At 39.2% G+C, this 17,540-nt stretch overlaps 1 protein-coding gene across 1 annotated transcript in view; it reads left to right on the forward strand.

Moving 5' to 3' along the window:
• The first annotated feature begins 1,981 nt into the window (after positions 1-1,981).
• The window catches only part of LRBA (LPS responsive beige-like anchor protein), a 478,343-nt gene continuing 462,784 nt past the window's right edge, over positions 1,982-17,540 (forward strand). The window contains exon 1 of the mRNA XM_075198883.1: positions 1,982-2,388. Within this exon, the coding sequence (XP_075054984.1) occupies positions 2,188-2,388 (201 nt within the window). The 5' untranslated portion in view covers positions 1,982-2,187. The remainder of the gene's footprint in view (positions 2,389-17,540) is intronic.

Consider the following 17,540-nt stretch of genomic DNA (forward strand, 5'->3'; position numbering starts at 1 on the left):
CAGAATATGCTGGCAATATATAATAAAAGCTAATAGTGATAATAATAATGGTGTATGAAATGTCAGGCAGTGTATTTGGGTTGGATACGATTTTCCGACAGTGAATCTGTTGACACTTATCCTGTGGACACCAAAATGGTGACAGGGTAAATGTGGACAGATTAATTTTCTCCACATGTTTAAAATGTAGAAATTGTGAATGTCCACAGTAGGGATGTCGAGAGTCACAATAGTGACATTAAACGAGTAATACTGGTGGTACCGGTGACAGCACAAAACAGTTATAAAAAAAACAATTAAAAACACTAATAATGCTTAAACACCTCCCCCATCCCAAAACCCATGAACACTTGTGCTGCCCTTTGTGAGCTTCTGGCACACAAAGGGTTAAACATTTAAAAAAAAAAAAGATAAAAAAGAGCGTGTCCCTCCAATCAGATTAATCCTAATGCTGCCAGACTAGTGCTGCAAAATAAGGGAGACAAAAAGCATGCCCCCCCCCCAACTTTACTCAAACCAGCACTAGGCTATGCCAGATGGGGTTGGTGGCACTACAGCATGGGGTTCCCAGGCTGGATAGCGGTAGGGCCACCGGCGGGTCCGGCATTGTGGTACTACAAGCACAAAGATGACCAACATGTCCTTATTACAATCTTATTACCCTATACCCACCGCCCAGGGGTGTGGGAAGAGTTCTAGTGCCCGGGGTTGGATTCCCTAGTGAGATGGGGTCCGCAAAAGAAACTGCAGGCACCCCCCTTCCCCCCCAGGAGTACCCAGCTGAGAGTAGAGTACACAGCGCAATGACATAGTCAACATGCAGCACGCAAACTGGAGGGAGCCACCACATTGCATGAATAATAAGGTAAGTGAATTGGGGGAATGTAGATTACTTTGTACTAGGCCCCACAATTTTTGATGGCAGCCCTTAGGTCCGTAACTAGGGCTGTGCGAGAGATGCGACCGCTCAGGGCGCAATGCTGAAGGGGGCACAGTTTAGAAATACCTTAGGTTAATTTGGTTAAAATTAAAGGGTAGGGAGCGGAAATTTTTCCTCTCGTACCAGGCGTTAAAATTTTAACTTACAGCTCTGGCAGCCCTACTAGCCAGTCCTAGGACCCTCAGTGCATGCTTGACGCAACGTGTCAGCTCGGGGATACAAACTGGAACTATAGGCAGGGACTTGGACTTAAAAGTTTCAGATTCTACAAAAAAAAAAAAAAATACCAGTTTATAAAGAAAATAAGAAAACAACAGATGTTTTTTAAAACCTGCACCCCAGAAAAATTCTTTATTTTTACAATACAGTATTTCTTCTTTTGTGCACCCCAGCTAAAGTCATTCTGAGATGGCATTAGCAATAAGAGGACAGAGGCGCTGCTGCCTTTGTTAAATAGGCTTCCCTTTTCCTATCACATTTTCACAGGATTTAGGATTTATCTTCCTTTAATAATAAGACCCCATAGTGTGTTAAATGGTTGGCACTGTATATAAGTACTGCATCTCCATTTAAGAATAATATATAGGATGTGAAGTGGCTGGCAATGTATATAATATGCATGGACTGTATCTATCTGTTAAAGTAAATATATAGTATATGAGGCGGCTGACAGTGTATATAATAAGTATGCACTATAGTGTATTACATGGCCGATAATCTATGTAGAAAGCATGTACTATGTTCCTTCATTCTCTGGGTTTTATAAGACGCTGCCCCGCCCCGTGTGACCGGCCCAGGTACATCTCACCGGCTGCCCGCCATCCGCCCTGCCCCTGTGATGCCATCGCCAGCTGCCTTCTACCTGCGGGCAGGAAAGGTCTGGAGGGTTGTCGACACCGTCCAATCAACGAGCTATAACTTCAGGAACAAGGTGGACCAATGGGAGCGCTGCCATGGCAGGAGCCCGCGACTGGCAACCAGTAGCGTGCTGGGTATCAGTGACAGCCACCAATGGCCTGGTGCAGGGGGCGGAGAGTAGCGGCCACTTCCTAGGACGCTGCAGTGAGTGAGAGAGAGGGGGACTGATCCCGGCGCACCTGATACAAGGAGGAGTTCCCGGTGTGTAGCTGCAGAGTCCTCCTCAGGATCCCTACCCCCGGCTGCCCACATAGCCCCCCACCAACCGCGGCGATCCCATCTCCCAGCCAGCGAGGCACGGCGGGCCCTGTGTGTCCCTGCACCCAGCCATGGCCAGCCAGGAAAAACAGGTGCAGACAACAGGTGAGGAGAGGAGAGCGTCATCGGAGGGCCCCGACCCTGGAGGTGCCATGGCTCTAGGCCCGGGGGTGCCCATTCGGGGCATTCGTATGAAGTTTGCGGTGCTGAGCGGGTTGCTGGAGGTCGGGGAGGTGAGCACCAGAGACCTGGTGGAGACCGTGTTTAACCTGGTGAGTGCAATGTAGCCAGTAAAGCCACTGTACAGTAGGAGCCCTGTTGTCACACTGTCAGATCATCCTACGTGACACCTTAATCTAGGTGCAGAAAGCTCTGCTCCTGAACTTCTACCTTCATTTACTATTGCAGTAACATGTGCAAGAGCATGTGCCAAGTTATTGGCTCATGTAACTGCAATACTAAATGTTTGTAATAATTTAATTCATTCAATCCAAATTGAATGGGGATTTAGGGGAACATTTTATACATGCCGAGGGGGTGGCCCCGATGTCGCGCTGTGCCGAGGGGGTGGCCCCGATGTCGCGCTGTGCCGAGGGGGTGGCCCCGATGTCGCGCTGTGCCGAGGGGGTGGCCCCGATGTCGCGCTGTGCCGAGGGGGTGGCCCCGATGTCGCGCTGTGCCGAGGGGGTGGCCCCGATGTCGCGCTGTGCCGAGGGGGTGGCCCCGATGTCGCGCCGTGCCGAGGGGGTGGCCCCGATGTCACCCCATCATCATCAGCTGTTTATATAGCGCCACTATTTCCGCACCGCTGTACAGAGAACTCGCTCGCATCAATCCCTGCCCCATTGGAGCTTATAGTCTAAATTCCCTGACATATACGCACATACACATTATGCTAACCCCGGGTCTTCCCAGTTTATGAAAGTTTTGCTGCTCCTTGATTTTTTTATGGTAACTTACTGTAGGGCATTATTTCTTATAATACACACTGTTTCATAATAAACACAAAAGTGATGCTATAATAATTAAAACTTTTTATATAGGTATTTACAGTGATCAGAAATTTAGAAGTGGCAGTATGAAAAATGTAATGGGAATGTAATTTATTAGCTTTACAATGAAGGCAGTAGGAGAAGTGGTGGTATGGCATACCACCATATACACCCCCACTTCCACCACTTTGGTAAATGAGCAATCTGGCCACTGAAATCTGCTTTGATGTAGTAAAACACAAGCTTTTAAATACACTGGGGAGGAAGAGGCATCAGGTGGTATTTTCTAGTCTTGCAGTGAGTTATTGCCTCGTTTAGTAGTTCAGGGATCAGCAGGTGTATGGGTACAATTCAGTGCTGGTAATTCAAACAGGCCTTATTGAGAGCGGCCCTCTCCTACAGAAAATATGTAGTGTATGTGTCTATGTTTACAAGTACTGCAAACTACTGTTAATTACATGTGTATTGCAACAGGCTTGCTGTTTTATATAGAGCGTGCTGCTAATTCATGAACAGAGTCCGTCCTTTGTTTTTTTATTTATTTTTTTAGATACAGACATTGTTACCATCTGCTGTTAGGCCTGCTTGAGATGCATTTGTATAGTATCATGTCATCCAGGAAATGTATAACTTTGTACTGTGTGGGATGGTGCTTTTCATTGTTAAAAGATCTTTTGCTAGGGAAAAATTAGTTTATCACTTCCCTTTGAGGTATCCAAGTGATGCATTAATTTTAATTGTTAATGCATTTTTTTTCTCACTGTCAGCAGCTGATTTAGGAATCTTGAGTATGACATATACTGTTACCAAGTCAGTCTTTTTTTATTAATTCAAAGTAACACTTTTATTTTATGGGTACAGTGAAATAACATTTTGGGGCATATTAAATTGTTGGCGTTACTGCCTAAAGTAACGCGGCGCGCGCACTATTACCGTCATTGCGGTAATAGTGCGCGTAAATACCGTTATTACTTTACATTTCACGCTGGAACTGGAACATGACACTTGAAGGGAGGTATAATGTTAATGTATGGTTTTTTTTTTTTTTTGTTTTTTTGTTTTGTTTTCCCCACGGGTAAAAATTAAGTTTTCATATAGGTTTGGTTTATAATTATTTATAGTAGACATAGATTTATTATTTTTATTAACTCTTGCATTAAATTTGAAAATTACACCATATAATTTATAGGTTTACAATTTATTTATTTTTTTGTGCTCATTCAACGGGCCCACTTTAATATAGAAGTTGCCATGGTGATGTCCCCCTTTTTGTGTTCTTCAGGTAAAGACCGTAGAATCTGCGTTAACTTTCTCTGCAAGAAGAATGTAGCCTTCTGTGAATAGCTAGGTAACACTTGATGGAACAGTGTGCCAGTTCTATATATGCCTCTTAAGAATGTTGGCGCATGTAAGATGATAAACAAGCGACAGTAACTGGACGTCATTAAGCTCTGGATGTGGAAAAAGATTTGTGTCTTTTCAATGGTCTTTACTGTTTTTGCTGCTACCACTTTTTGTACTTGGGGCTATTCTTTATGGGGATAGATACATATGTGTGTTCAACCTTCCCCCAACAATTTGTTATTTGAAAATATAGTATTGCAGTAGAAATCAGGGAGTGGAGAAATTAATAACTGCAAGCTAAATACCATTAGGCCTTGTTGTGATAGCAAGGAACATAATCATTAGCGTTGCTCTCAGATCTGACTCTACCTATACAGAATTGATAGCTACCCCAGTAGTTGAATTAAAGACAGCTAAAACCAGCCGTGGTTTCTGGTAGCTAGCTATGCTTGTTTGCATACCCATTAAAAGAAAAGAATTCAGCAGTATAGTCACTATATTATATGTTTAAGTTACTGATACTGAGTGTAGGTATAATGATTGGAATTAATAGGGAAACAGAAAATAGGGGGTGGAGCAAAAATCAACCATGTTGACTAGGGGAGATCTGCTTATTTAGTGGCTGTACATGAAAACGGTCTAGAACTATGTCTCCAACTCCCATGATATTGGGTGTGACAAACAAAATCTTACCATGCCTCCTCTATAGAGCCACCCTTCCACTAGTTTAATTGTCAAAATGATAGTACCACCAGCTCAGGGGCGGATCTAGAAAATTGTTGTACACAGGGCGATTTGGGGGGGAAAAGGGCGGTTTAGGCCACGCCCCCTTTCTCATATCTAAGGGTGCCGGCGGCTGCAACTGTGCAGGTCCGCTCAGCAATCACAGGCAGCGCACTGTACCTGCCTGTCACTGCCGATCGGACCTGCACACACTGTGCACCCATTGGCAGCAAGTCCCTGCTAGGGGGGGGGGGCGCGATCGCCCCCCTCCCTTCCCCCCTGGATCTGCCACTGCACCAGCTGGCATTTTCTTTTACTGTCAGGAAATGGCATATTTTCATAGCATCAAACCCTGCACAATTTATTACGGATTTATTTAAATCGTATTTTTTTTTGCTGCTACAGGCCTTTGGTGCATAATTAATTTTTTTTAACCGAAAGTCAATCCTCTATTATGTACCATACACATTTACTTGCAGCTATTTAGTGGCAGTAAGAGCATGCATAACTGGTAACTGCAATTCTCTAACTCTACTTTCCTAAGTTAATTCAAGCTAATGTCACCTTTTATTTTCCAGCCTGATGCTATGGGAAGATCACAGAAGCTTTGGGGCATATATTAAGGTCTTCTTTTTATAGTTGTCCAACTTGTTTTGCAAAGTCTAAATACATATCCAGACAACAGACTTGCAGTGTTTGACCATATGACGTGTGTAAAGTCACCTTTTCAACAGAATAATTAGGTCTTAGAAAAACCAGTGTCTTTACTTCAGACCTAGGATCTGTTACAATATCTTCTCTAAACAAGAAGTATGCTCTTTCTATGTCTAAAGCTTGGTCTAAGGTTTCACTGTGGGTGTTCTGCCTCACAGAAACCTGCGTTAATAATGTATTATACCAGCAGGACTATAATATTCACCTATTTTGTTCTATATGGAATTGTTATAAAATCATTCATTTGGTCATAGGTTAAAAAAAAACAAACAAACAAACATTAACAAATGCATATCTATATTATGCTCACTGCATGTAATTGTCCTGATATTTATTTTTGGTGTTTCAACTCAAGTAGGTTGGTTCATTGTAGATTTGTTTTCATTTTTCTTTAGATATTCCAGGAGCTACTTCTAAGTAACCAGAATAAAACTTAGCAAGAGTAAGACAATAACTAGCGTTTGGAGATCTTTCTAAATTATTTTACATTTTAGCCTTGGTTTAAGCTGATCCAGGTGTGTATATTAATACTGCCTTCTAAAGCTGGTTACTCACTAGCGTTAGGAAAATGCTAGTGGCTCCTAATGTCAACTGCACTTGCTCTTGTGGTTGGGTAGAAAGGGTGTCAATGGGGAACTCTCAGTTGACCCCAATGTGTTCACTTACAGTTTGTGCCCAAAGAACGTTCTGCAACATCTCCCAACTCCAAGTACTGATGGGTATGGGAGTCATTGGACCTACTAGGTTCCATTCCCATACCTTGAAATAACCAACGGCAAATAATAACCTCAGGTGCTGACTATTTGCTGACGATACAATAAGATGAGTAAAAACGTAAAACCAGCTCCTAATCACCTTCTGCAGCTGTGAAGGAGACTGTGTGCTCCTTTAATAAAACTATTTAAATAACAAAAAGTAAACCCACAGCGACGGAGATTTAATAGGTTGTCGAAAAAATAAAGTAAGCTAAAAAATGTAGTCGGTGGAAAAATGAAATATAAACAAAAGAGCTGTTAAGAAAACATAAAATTGACAAGCTGTGTTAATATACATTTTGTTAAACTGACAAAAGCCACACAGATAAAGTACCGCTAATTCACTATGTGAGTGCAGTACTTGATATACTGCGTCTTAATAACCTCCTGTGAATAGAGAATATAATATATTTAAAGAACATGATATATATATATATATATATATATATATATATATTTATTTAACAACTGGTGTAAATTGATCATATATCTCAAAAAAAAAAAAAAGAGAAAAAAACGTTCTTTAAGGGATATTAAATTGTCCAAAAGATCCAAGAATTGTATGTAGCATGGAATCGGTGTGACTGTAAAGTGTATTCAATCCATTCCCATACATGTAAAAGCATTATTTTTTTACACCAGTGTCTAAGCGGCCTAAAGTGTGTAAATATAAAATAGTTTTTATTTTGGCTTAGATTTTAGGATATGTTTCCCTTTGTAAAGAAGCCGTCATGTTTGAGAATGTATTGTTTTCGTTGTTCTTAGTTCACTATATAGGGGTAAAATAAATCTATGTTTTCCTCCTATTGGGAAATAGCTTAGAAAGAGAGTGCTTGCTGTATGCAAATTCCAGCATAAGCATAATACTTTTATTTAGCTTTCCCGAGCGGTTACAAGGCAGGTGATGTTGAATGGTTGTTTCTTGTTAGTGACGATGGAGCAAAATTAGTTTTGCATATATTGTGTGCAAACATAATGTATGAGGCCCTATGGATCAAAAACAGCCAGTGTAATATTTTGATCAATGTAATACAATTTTTTGATTGGGGCTCCCATGCAGTCTAGTTTTCTTAGAACAGTCTTAGATGTTTTTGCCATGATAATTCTGTAACCAGAAGGATTATTTCCTAGATGTTAGACTGTTTGTTCATGAAATTAACATAAATAGTAGGAATGAAATCCTATCTGTCTTACTTCAAGACATCCATATAATGCAGTTAGAAGAGTCCATATCACATGGATATTCCACCTTTTGTTTTATTCAATATACAATTCTATATTGTTTTTTTTTTTTTTTTTGTTTGTTTTTTCATTTATGTTTAGGGGTTTACTATATATGCCAATGAATACTACTATTATACTAATGTTTAGGTGATTTTTACATTTCTAAAGACATATAAGTCACCTAAACCTTTCTGACAATGTGAACGCTGCAGTTCATTGAACCCCAAGGTGGTTTGATTTACTGGTGTATTATATACTGTAGATAAATAAGTGTTTCCAAGTAGCATTTTATTTTAGGTATATTGATTTACAGTTTAAAGAAATATTAATGTAAACTTTATTTTATGTTTGATCAAATTGTTTGTCTATTTTTGATGGTGAGCTTTATATGGGAGAGTCCTTCAATAGTATGGGATGGGCAAGTTGCATAGTCTCTTATAGCCATAAAGGAGATATTTGCTTTTCTTCAGTTCATCATGAACTGAACTGATCAAAGCCAGTATTTGGTTGGGTTTGTTGAAGCCAAACCAACCAGATCTGGGGGTAAATGTATTAACATGTGGGTTCTTCAACACCCGCGAGTTCAGCGTCTTCGGCGATTAAATTTAAAGCGGCGCTGCATTGTAAAGGGAAACTTCCCTTTTACAATGCAGCGCCGCTTTAAATTTAATCGCCGAAGATGCTGAACTCGCGGGTGTTGAAGAACCCGCATGTTAATACATTTACCCCCTAGTGTGCTGTATATGTGACATGGAACATATAGAAAAGCAAAATATATGTGGTACAATTCTAGATGGATGCTTAGTACTGCAGTGCTCCTATTAGATCATGTTCTGTGGCTCAATCAGGGCTCACCTACAATCCTGTGCATACAACAGGTCTCTGCTCCTTAAGAATCCAATTATGCATTGGCAGAGCACTCAAGTCTTATGTGGCTACTACCAGCAGAATGGAACTGAATACTTTGTTCAAGCTGGGATGGCTTCCTTTGCTTGTGTTGAGCAATACAGATCAGTGTCTTTCCAACTAAAATCCATGCATGAGGACCTGTACCAAAACTTCCACCATGTACACAGAACACATGTAGGTTTCTAAGTACATTTTAAAAGCTCATTAAAGAAGCTCTGAGCTGGGGCAAGCACACCATAATGACATGTCTTTGGACTTACATGATGCCCTATCAAGTATGCTCTTTACAAAATACCTCAGCTATTTTGCACTTTGAATGCTTGGACATTTATGCAGTGCAAAATAATTTTAAGGATCTGCAAGAAAAAAAATTGTCATGTCAGAGGACTTCCTTTACGTATTTTAAAATGAATGGTGTATGCATAAAACACATGGGTCACTTGAAGCTCAAAAAATTCAGCCAGCTGCAGAGGTTCTCAGCGTATATTATTTGCATGTTATGGAGGCCTTTCTGTGAGTTTCCATATCCTCAAAGCACCTGATCTTTCAAAGAGGAACTGCAGATTTTCTTACACTTTTCTCCAACTACTTTACGTATAAGAAGACCGATGAATCTTATTACTCAAAGCAAAATGGTGCCTGTAGATGGGGCAATGACTTTTCTGTTTGCAAGTATTGCACAATGGTATAATACTTTCACTTGCCCAGGAAGTGGGATCAATGTTGTGTTTAAAATAAAATAAACTTGGGTATAAGACTAACTATCCTACTAATGTCTCTCTATTGCAGCAAGCTCCTCCCTTAGAGACAAGGGATGTACAGTGTCGCCAGGAGGCAGATCCATAGTGGTCATGCGGCTGCTTTTCTCGGACAGAATAGATAATGTGTATTTCTTGATATTTTACTGTGCAGCCTCTTGCGTTTTCTTAATCTCCTCTTCATATTCCTGCCATAGGACAATGCTGTTATCACAAGTGAACAAGACCTTGTGGATGGACTGCTAACTAATTGCAAACAATGTCCTGCTCATTCATTGTCCCCCACACCAACAGACACATGCTCCTCCTTCCTTCACTACTGGGTAGATTAGGAATTTAAATTGTTCTACCTCATTGATAGTTTCATGGTCAAAGGAGTGGGGATGGCCTTAATGTGTGTTACTTTATAATTTTATTATAGAAATGCTAAATTAATTGTGTATGATAATTACATAGTCATTTTTAAGGCACTAGCCCATTGCAAAATATGGGGCTGTAGAAATGTTTAATATCCATATAAATCAAGGGGTTGTTAGCTTTTTCCATAGCCAATAAATAAAGCTTTTTAGTTGACTATCATAAAGAATCTTGGACTTAAATATGCATCATTAATGTTTGTATAAGTTAAAGGTTTTTTTGTTTTTTTTCTGTTAGACTTGTTAGATGGCCTTTTAATGTGATACAGTTTAAATTACTTAATACAACGTGCTAAAGATATTTAAAAATAGATGGTATAATGTTTTTATTTCAAACCTTATGAAAGGAAGTAAAATCCACTCATTGCAGTTATGGAAAATTACATATACATAAAATGTGTTGCTTATCTTATTCCTCATCTCCTGATATATTTATAATTTCCATTTGGCTAAACTGAGCTGTTCAGAGCCCATTTTACCCTTAATCCAAAACTTGGAAGGGACAATATCTGGGTTTAAAAAATAAACCAATATCACAGGCCTATTTCAGTTTTTAAAGGTAAAAATGTAAACGTTGATGACTTTAATAGGTTGTAACCTGATTTCATCCTGTTTGCATGATTTATCACTTTGAAACACACTGTTAATAATGTGCACAAGGAAATCAAAATTGTAAAAGAAACTTTTATAAATGTATAATCTCCACTGGCAATTTGGAACTTTAATTATAGAATTGACATTTGATTTGTTGCAATGGTTTACTTGATTGATTGCTCTGCAGAAATTTGGGCTGAAGGACCTTTCTTGCATATGGTGAAAACACCATATTCTGCTTATGTGTTTGACCCCGTGTGCAGCATATTATTTATTATTATTTTTATTATCTTTTATAGTGCCAGAAGACTCTTGCAATACCGTACATATGGGGTTAGAACAAAATTACATAAGTACATACTAATAAGAACAATGGGTACAGATAAGCAGAATAATAAATACATGGATGCAATTAAAAGAACAAATCGCATGACATACAAGAACAGTTCAGCAGAAGACAAAAGAGAGACAGAGGGCAGCTGAAAGTGCACAGACCTGTGACCCAGAGTGCACACATTCTAAAAGGAGCAAATTGGAACAATAGGCATAGTGGGATTCACTATGGTGCAGAGGTTGCTAAGATACTGATGTCATGATTGTACTGGGGCCTAATTGGGCAAAGTCCAGGATCGTGTTTGGGCCTAGGTAGTGTGGAAGCCCCAGATGGCGACAAAGAAGGTGGATATTGCTGGTTTTGAAACCTCTATTTGACTTCCATATTAGTCATGTTATCCATAAACATTTTCTTTTTTTCCATGTCTGTATTTTTCATTAGCTATTCTATTGTAATAATGTTATTTATTGAAGGTATACAGTCTATTGGTCATGTTGGAACGTGTCCAACATGTAACACATGCAAGTGCAGGAAAGTGTCTCTTTTTGTACCCATGCCATTGACTAGTGTACCTGGTGTATACTCTTCTTAGGTTTTGCATTCCACCCAGAGTCTGCTTCAAGAGTCTGCCTGGCACCTATTGCCTGCTGTCTCCTGTGACCAACTGATAAGCGCCTACACCCTCTGTCTACTAGCCAGCAGTCCTGATCCATAGTAAGTGGTCAGCCAACCCACAGCAAAGAGGCCCTGCAGCTGCTATAACAGTTACCCATAAGTAAGCAGTTCTAGGTGGTGACAGACCTATCCTACAACTATTGCACAGTTGGCATTAGCAGTCTGCCTGCTGGTGGCAGATGACAGCAGTAAGAGTGATGAGTAACAGTCAGTTACTGGTAGTGAGAAGGAAACCCAGGTAAACTGTGTAAGACCCCCCGACCGGGATGCAAACTAAATTCATCCGGTCACATCTTTAAATAGCCTCAAGTTTTTATTAGTAACTTGATATCTCCAAGCATGTGGTTACCTCTATCGGCCACAGACCTCAGTACCACAGACTTGTCCACATAGCCAGCATAGTGAAGTTAAAATTTATTCCATAATTCTTATGTAAATTTTAATATGTAATTACTATCCCTGCTGCCTTGCCGACCAATAGAGAATTGGGGCAAGATTGAGTCAGACATCTTTCTCTGACCTTTTATTGAAGATCTTGGTGAAACAAGCCTAAGCTGTACACATGGCAGATATGTGAGGAAGTCCTTGTTGATACAGCCCCCTGCAACTTCCTTCCTAACATAACGAGCCTCCTGAACCTAAGCCTCTGTCTGTGCAAGATAAATTGAAAACGCTTGTCTTGGGGTTGTCCCGTAGCTTTCAAGTAGACAGCTATTGACAGTTTCAACAACATAAAATACTGTTTTGAAGGATGTTTGTTTGTATTGTGGGAATCCACCTTGGCTCTGGTAAAGGAAGATCCATCCATTTGTTGAAATTGTTCTAAAATACACTAAAAAAGGCTGCTATGTTGGTTGTATTCCGTAATAAATACGTATTCGTTATGTGGATCCCAAGTGTTTAATATTCTTGCTAGGCATAATCACAATTCATTTTCAATAACTTAAGTATAGAACCTGGAATATTAATGTCTGCCTGTCTTATTATTTAGCTTGTGTCCATACACTTTGTGACTGGATTGGTGATTGAAATTCGGTAATAGTTGGCAAAAAGTAGGAACTTAAACCTTTTTTTTTATGTACCTTTTAACCCTCTTAATATCTCCATTGTTCTTTAATATGGTTTTGCAATATGTAAGTAAAGTGGTAAAATAGGGCACCCCTGTCTCTAGTACTGGATCATCATCTCAGTTAAGCTACATGTAAACTCTTTTGTAATGATATGTAATATTATTCAGCTCCATAATATTTGGCCTTTGTCATGTTATTGTGAAAATGCAGAATTTTAAAGACTTCAGATAACTCCAGAGCATATATCTGTACTTAAGTACTCTTTATCCTCTTCTGGTAACTTGGGAAGGCTACTAGTTTGGATACTCTACCTTTAATAGGGTCACTTCTGCTATTTTTCAGACTTTGGCTGGGTCAGTGTGAGTTTTGCCCAGATACTGTTTGGATATTGTATGGATTTCGACCAAAAGGTTGTGGGCTATATTGCTTTTATCATAAGGCTTCTGTCTGAGCCATATCAAAGATGTCTTTACTTTTTATGGGTCCATAGGCCAATATCGGTTCATGATGATCTCTTGCAAACTTTTAAGTGTGGTATTGCTTTAATATAACTGTTCAATTATCTTCTGCTCAATTGTTAGTAATTCTTGCTGTTTTTATTGTTTCTAAATTTATATACTGTGTTTGGCTGGCCCCCTAGATAACTGTGTTTGGCCCTCATAATCATCATCATAAGCCTTAAGGGCCTCTCAAAGAACTGCTTTAATGTCTACAATAGCCTCAGTTCTGTAATGCAAGTTATAATACTGTATGGATTCCTAAATAAACACATAGAAAATAGAAAAAGCTGACGATTGATCATTAATTTAGGGTTTGTGATGCTTATTCCACTGTATGAAGCTTGTATCTTTACGAAGATGGTTTCCTTGTTGTCAAAGTAATGCAGTGTTGGGAGCTCGCTCACTAGGATTGTCACTACCTTATAAGGGGTGTGGTTTGGATGTGCTGGCCACGTGTCTGTCACTTTTAAAGTGCACAGTGACCTAAGAACCATTTATTCCTGTGGTCATTGTTCTCACTACACTACAGTGCATGCAAAAGATCATGTTGGGAACTTGAACAGCGTTCCAGGCATAGGGTGTTGCTAGTGTGCGCTGTAGTGTGGTTGGGTCAAGTATCAGCTTTCAGCTGTAAGAGAATTGTCATCTTAACATGTCAGGTGATAATGCTGGCTATTGAACCGAGTGAGGCCGTTTTCTAACCCCTGCTTGCTGTCCTAGCCCTGACATTGCAGTGTTTCCTCTGTGTAAAGCTGCAGCCTGGTTCCCTGTTGGGATTACATTTACCCTCCTTCTTCCCATATTGGCTCTAGTGGGGTTCAAGGACAAGGTCAGATTTTACTTGTGAGAAAAATTGCTTAATCCCATTTTTTGACAGTTGATGTGCAAGAGATTGGTAATTTACTTGTCTGTGCTTACACTACTAGGAGTGCACGAAAAAACCTGAAATGTTTTAGGCACTATAATAACCAGAAGAGTGTGCCAAGCTCTTATACCACGCGCTGAATTGAATTTTCCATATGAATTTGGTTTGAGGAGCAAAGATGGGCCTTGATTTAGAAGGACTGCCTAAAGGTTTTGTTTGTCAGGTCATTATTAATATTTATAATACAATAACATTTGTTGTTTCTAGCCTCTCCAAAGGGGAATACGGCCTACTTTAAACTAAGTGGATGAACACTGAAACTGAGGTACTGTGCCTAAATGTTTTAGGTTTGTCACTTGAGCGTATGTGCTACTTACCTGCTGAACTTGTGCTAATTTCCAGTGACATTGCATCAGACACAGTGTGGTAGTAAATGACCCATTTATATGGTTTTGGTAGTGTTTTTTTTATTTAAAAACATAGTTTAAAAAAAGAAAAGGGGAAAAAATAAATGTATTTTCATGCCAGTGGACAAAGAGCCTTGTGCACAACTGTGATTTGTGGGTTCAAGAGCCACTCGGGGTTTAATTTTATGCTTCATGGAAATGAGGGAAGAGGATTGTTTGTAAGAATACATTTCCGTTCCAATTTTAGGCAGTCCATAGTGTCTTAATATGTGAACAAACTTAATTTCTGTTTCCTGTGGTCACTGCGTAGGTAATGGACAAAGAGCTGCAAATTGTTTTACCTTCTCACTTGACGTGTTGCCAATTATGATTTTAAAATGGATGTATTAAAATGATTGCTATGATGACATGTAGTAAAATTGCACCCCAAACCTGTTCATACACCCTAATTTATTCTGTCTTTACCTGAGATTATTGCTAAAGAATAAAACCTAGTGACGATCTCACAAAGCAACCACCAGAAAATGGGTTAACCTAGTAAACCAACAGTTAACTTATAAGAAAGACATGTGAATCTGTTTAGAACACCAATGGCTAAACCTCATTTTTAGGTTTAATTAACAGATGGCAATATATTAGTGTGCTAAATAATATACATGAAATGATTGGATTATTCATACTTGACTAATTTATATGCTTTGTGCTCTTTCGCTCCTCTGTAGCAGGTTACCATTTTTGGAAGGGAGGTGCTTTAACTAGGCAGGCAGAGTTTGAGTGACAACTGTGAGTAGTTGCTGATTGGCTTTATACACTGACAGGGCTGGGATTGTCCCATTAACATAAATTACTGCATTCTCAGCTTTTTCATCTGTATACCATCAGGATGTTGTTTTAGAGATGTAGGAGGAGTTTGAGCTACAGTGCACTGTGGGGGTAAATCTGGAATACTTGGGTATAAGTGACTCTCTTACTTTAATGAGAGATGAGTTTTATTACAATTCTTAAGGCAGATATAAAGTTGGAGATCCCTCCCATACACCATATGATAATTATGTTGTCCTCTATCTTAAAGGATAATTCCACCCAAAATTGAAAATTCTTGCAAAATTTGGAATATCCTAACTCTACTCAGTTCTCAAAGGTTACTTGGTGTTCTGGATAGAAAGTCCCCCAACTCATTTCTCTCCTTCATATTCTCAATGGCAGCATGTTGTTGGCATGCAGCCCACTGTCCTGTCTGGGAGTAGAGGTGAAGGGTTGGCAGCAGCAAAGAGTGCCAGGAATTGCTGCACTCTCCTCTCTTCTGCCAACCCAGACTTTTTTCAGAGGGCAACATGTGACCAAGGTGGATTGTGATATTCTAACAATGGCTGTGATAGACATCCTTTAAAACACTGGGAATGGAAACATCACATATTAAACTATTATAAACCATATGCAGGATATACATAAGACTGATCATGCTAGGGTGAAGTGTCAAATATATTTCCCACAGTGAGTCTGTTTTTGTTTTTTTTTATCTTGACGTAGCTATACAGTATAGTCCACATATGTACGTATTGCAAACATTTTAAAATGATCATCGTTTGTTTTTGCTCAAAAGCATCTCGGCACATCATGTGTACAGTACTATCTAGGACTACATTCCATATCCTTGTATGGTTATATGGTCATCTTGGTTATAATGTTATTTTCTGTTTCTATTCAATAATATTTTATAACATAACATAAGAATGGATAGTGAAAATTGCCTTCTGTATACAAAAGTTGCCAATATTTTGACATTTTTAGGGAAAAATCTTTTAAAATGTGGGACTGTTCCTAAAAAAATTAGGGACAATAGGCAGTTTTTGTTTTCAAAACTATACTGTTGCTTTAGATATTGTGTGTTTTATATTGGAATAATTCCCATTAGTACGGAATGTTAAGTGCAGCAAAATCTGTTTACGTCCAGGTCATTAGTTGTTAATTCACACTGTCAGTTTATTATCTCCTGATCTCCCATATGTATTGAGGTAGATTAAATGAGTTAAATAATATTTATTACTTTATTACTTAAAGCAATAAAGTTAAACCGTACGTGCCTACTTTTTAGACTTCTCCGGGATCTCTAGGGGGAAGTATGGAGGCAGACAGCGGAGACGCATTATGTCAGAGTTTTTGTTCAAATCCCTGCTCATTTTCCCTTGTGACCCATATATGTGCGAGGGGAAAATGAACAGAGATTTTGCTACCATACTAGCTGGCAGTCAGACATGGAGGCTAATTTAATCTGTTGCTTTAAAATACCATCACTAGTTAGATCCCACCCCATATAAACTTTACAACAATCAGTTATCATTAACCAAATAATACCCTGTATTTCAGTTATGTGTGCTTATATGATCAATCTTAATTAGTAAATTCATTTATTAGGAACACAGAGACAGAGCATTATTAAATGAAATGGAATGTGGCAGAATAACCACAATGCTTAAAGTATATAAAAATATATCATCATGGCATGCAGTAAAACTTACTCGGTGTCTTATCTCTGTTGTGGGAGAATGCAGAAATATGGATCATAACCCGATCGGAATAGGACCCCAGGTAAATTGAACAAAGATCCTCTGCCCTCTTGGTGGTTTTAAAAGACCAGTTTCTACCCATCAGCCTCCTCCTTGAAGGCACTCAGAAGGGCAGTGTATATGGTAATAGGGGAGAACTTCACCCCTGGATGTGAATCGTACATCTCTGAATCATAATAATACAAGTAGTCAACGGAGTATAGCCTCAATTACCTAGGTGTAGATCAGTAATATAACTATAATTGTTTGGGACAATATACCTGGCCAGGTAAATATTTCAGCTTGATGTATTAGGTGTAGTTCACTCACCGGAGTATGAATACTTGCTCAATTAGGAATGATAAAAGAAATTGCTTTGCTGTGAACATTTCTTATTTGAAATGATAGATCTGACCATGTGCTGTGAATTCACTATGGCAGTCCTTAACTTCTATCTGAAGTGATCTGGTAACTGTTGCTGCAAAGATGCTCAGTCAATAGCTATAGCCCCGCCCCTTCTAGGGAACAGGACACAATGAATAGTAAGTAGCCAGGCAACCCTATAGCAAATGGTCAGTTGATATGTTAGCAAAGCTAA

This window comes from Mixophyes fleayi, chromosome 1 (genome assembly GCF_038048845.1).
Source record: "Mixophyes fleayi isolate aMixFle1 chromosome 1, aMixFle1.hap1, whole genome shotgun sequence".
Taxonomy (NCBI): Eukaryota; Metazoa; Chordata; class Amphibia; order Anura; family Limnodynastidae; genus Mixophyes; species Mixophyes fleayi.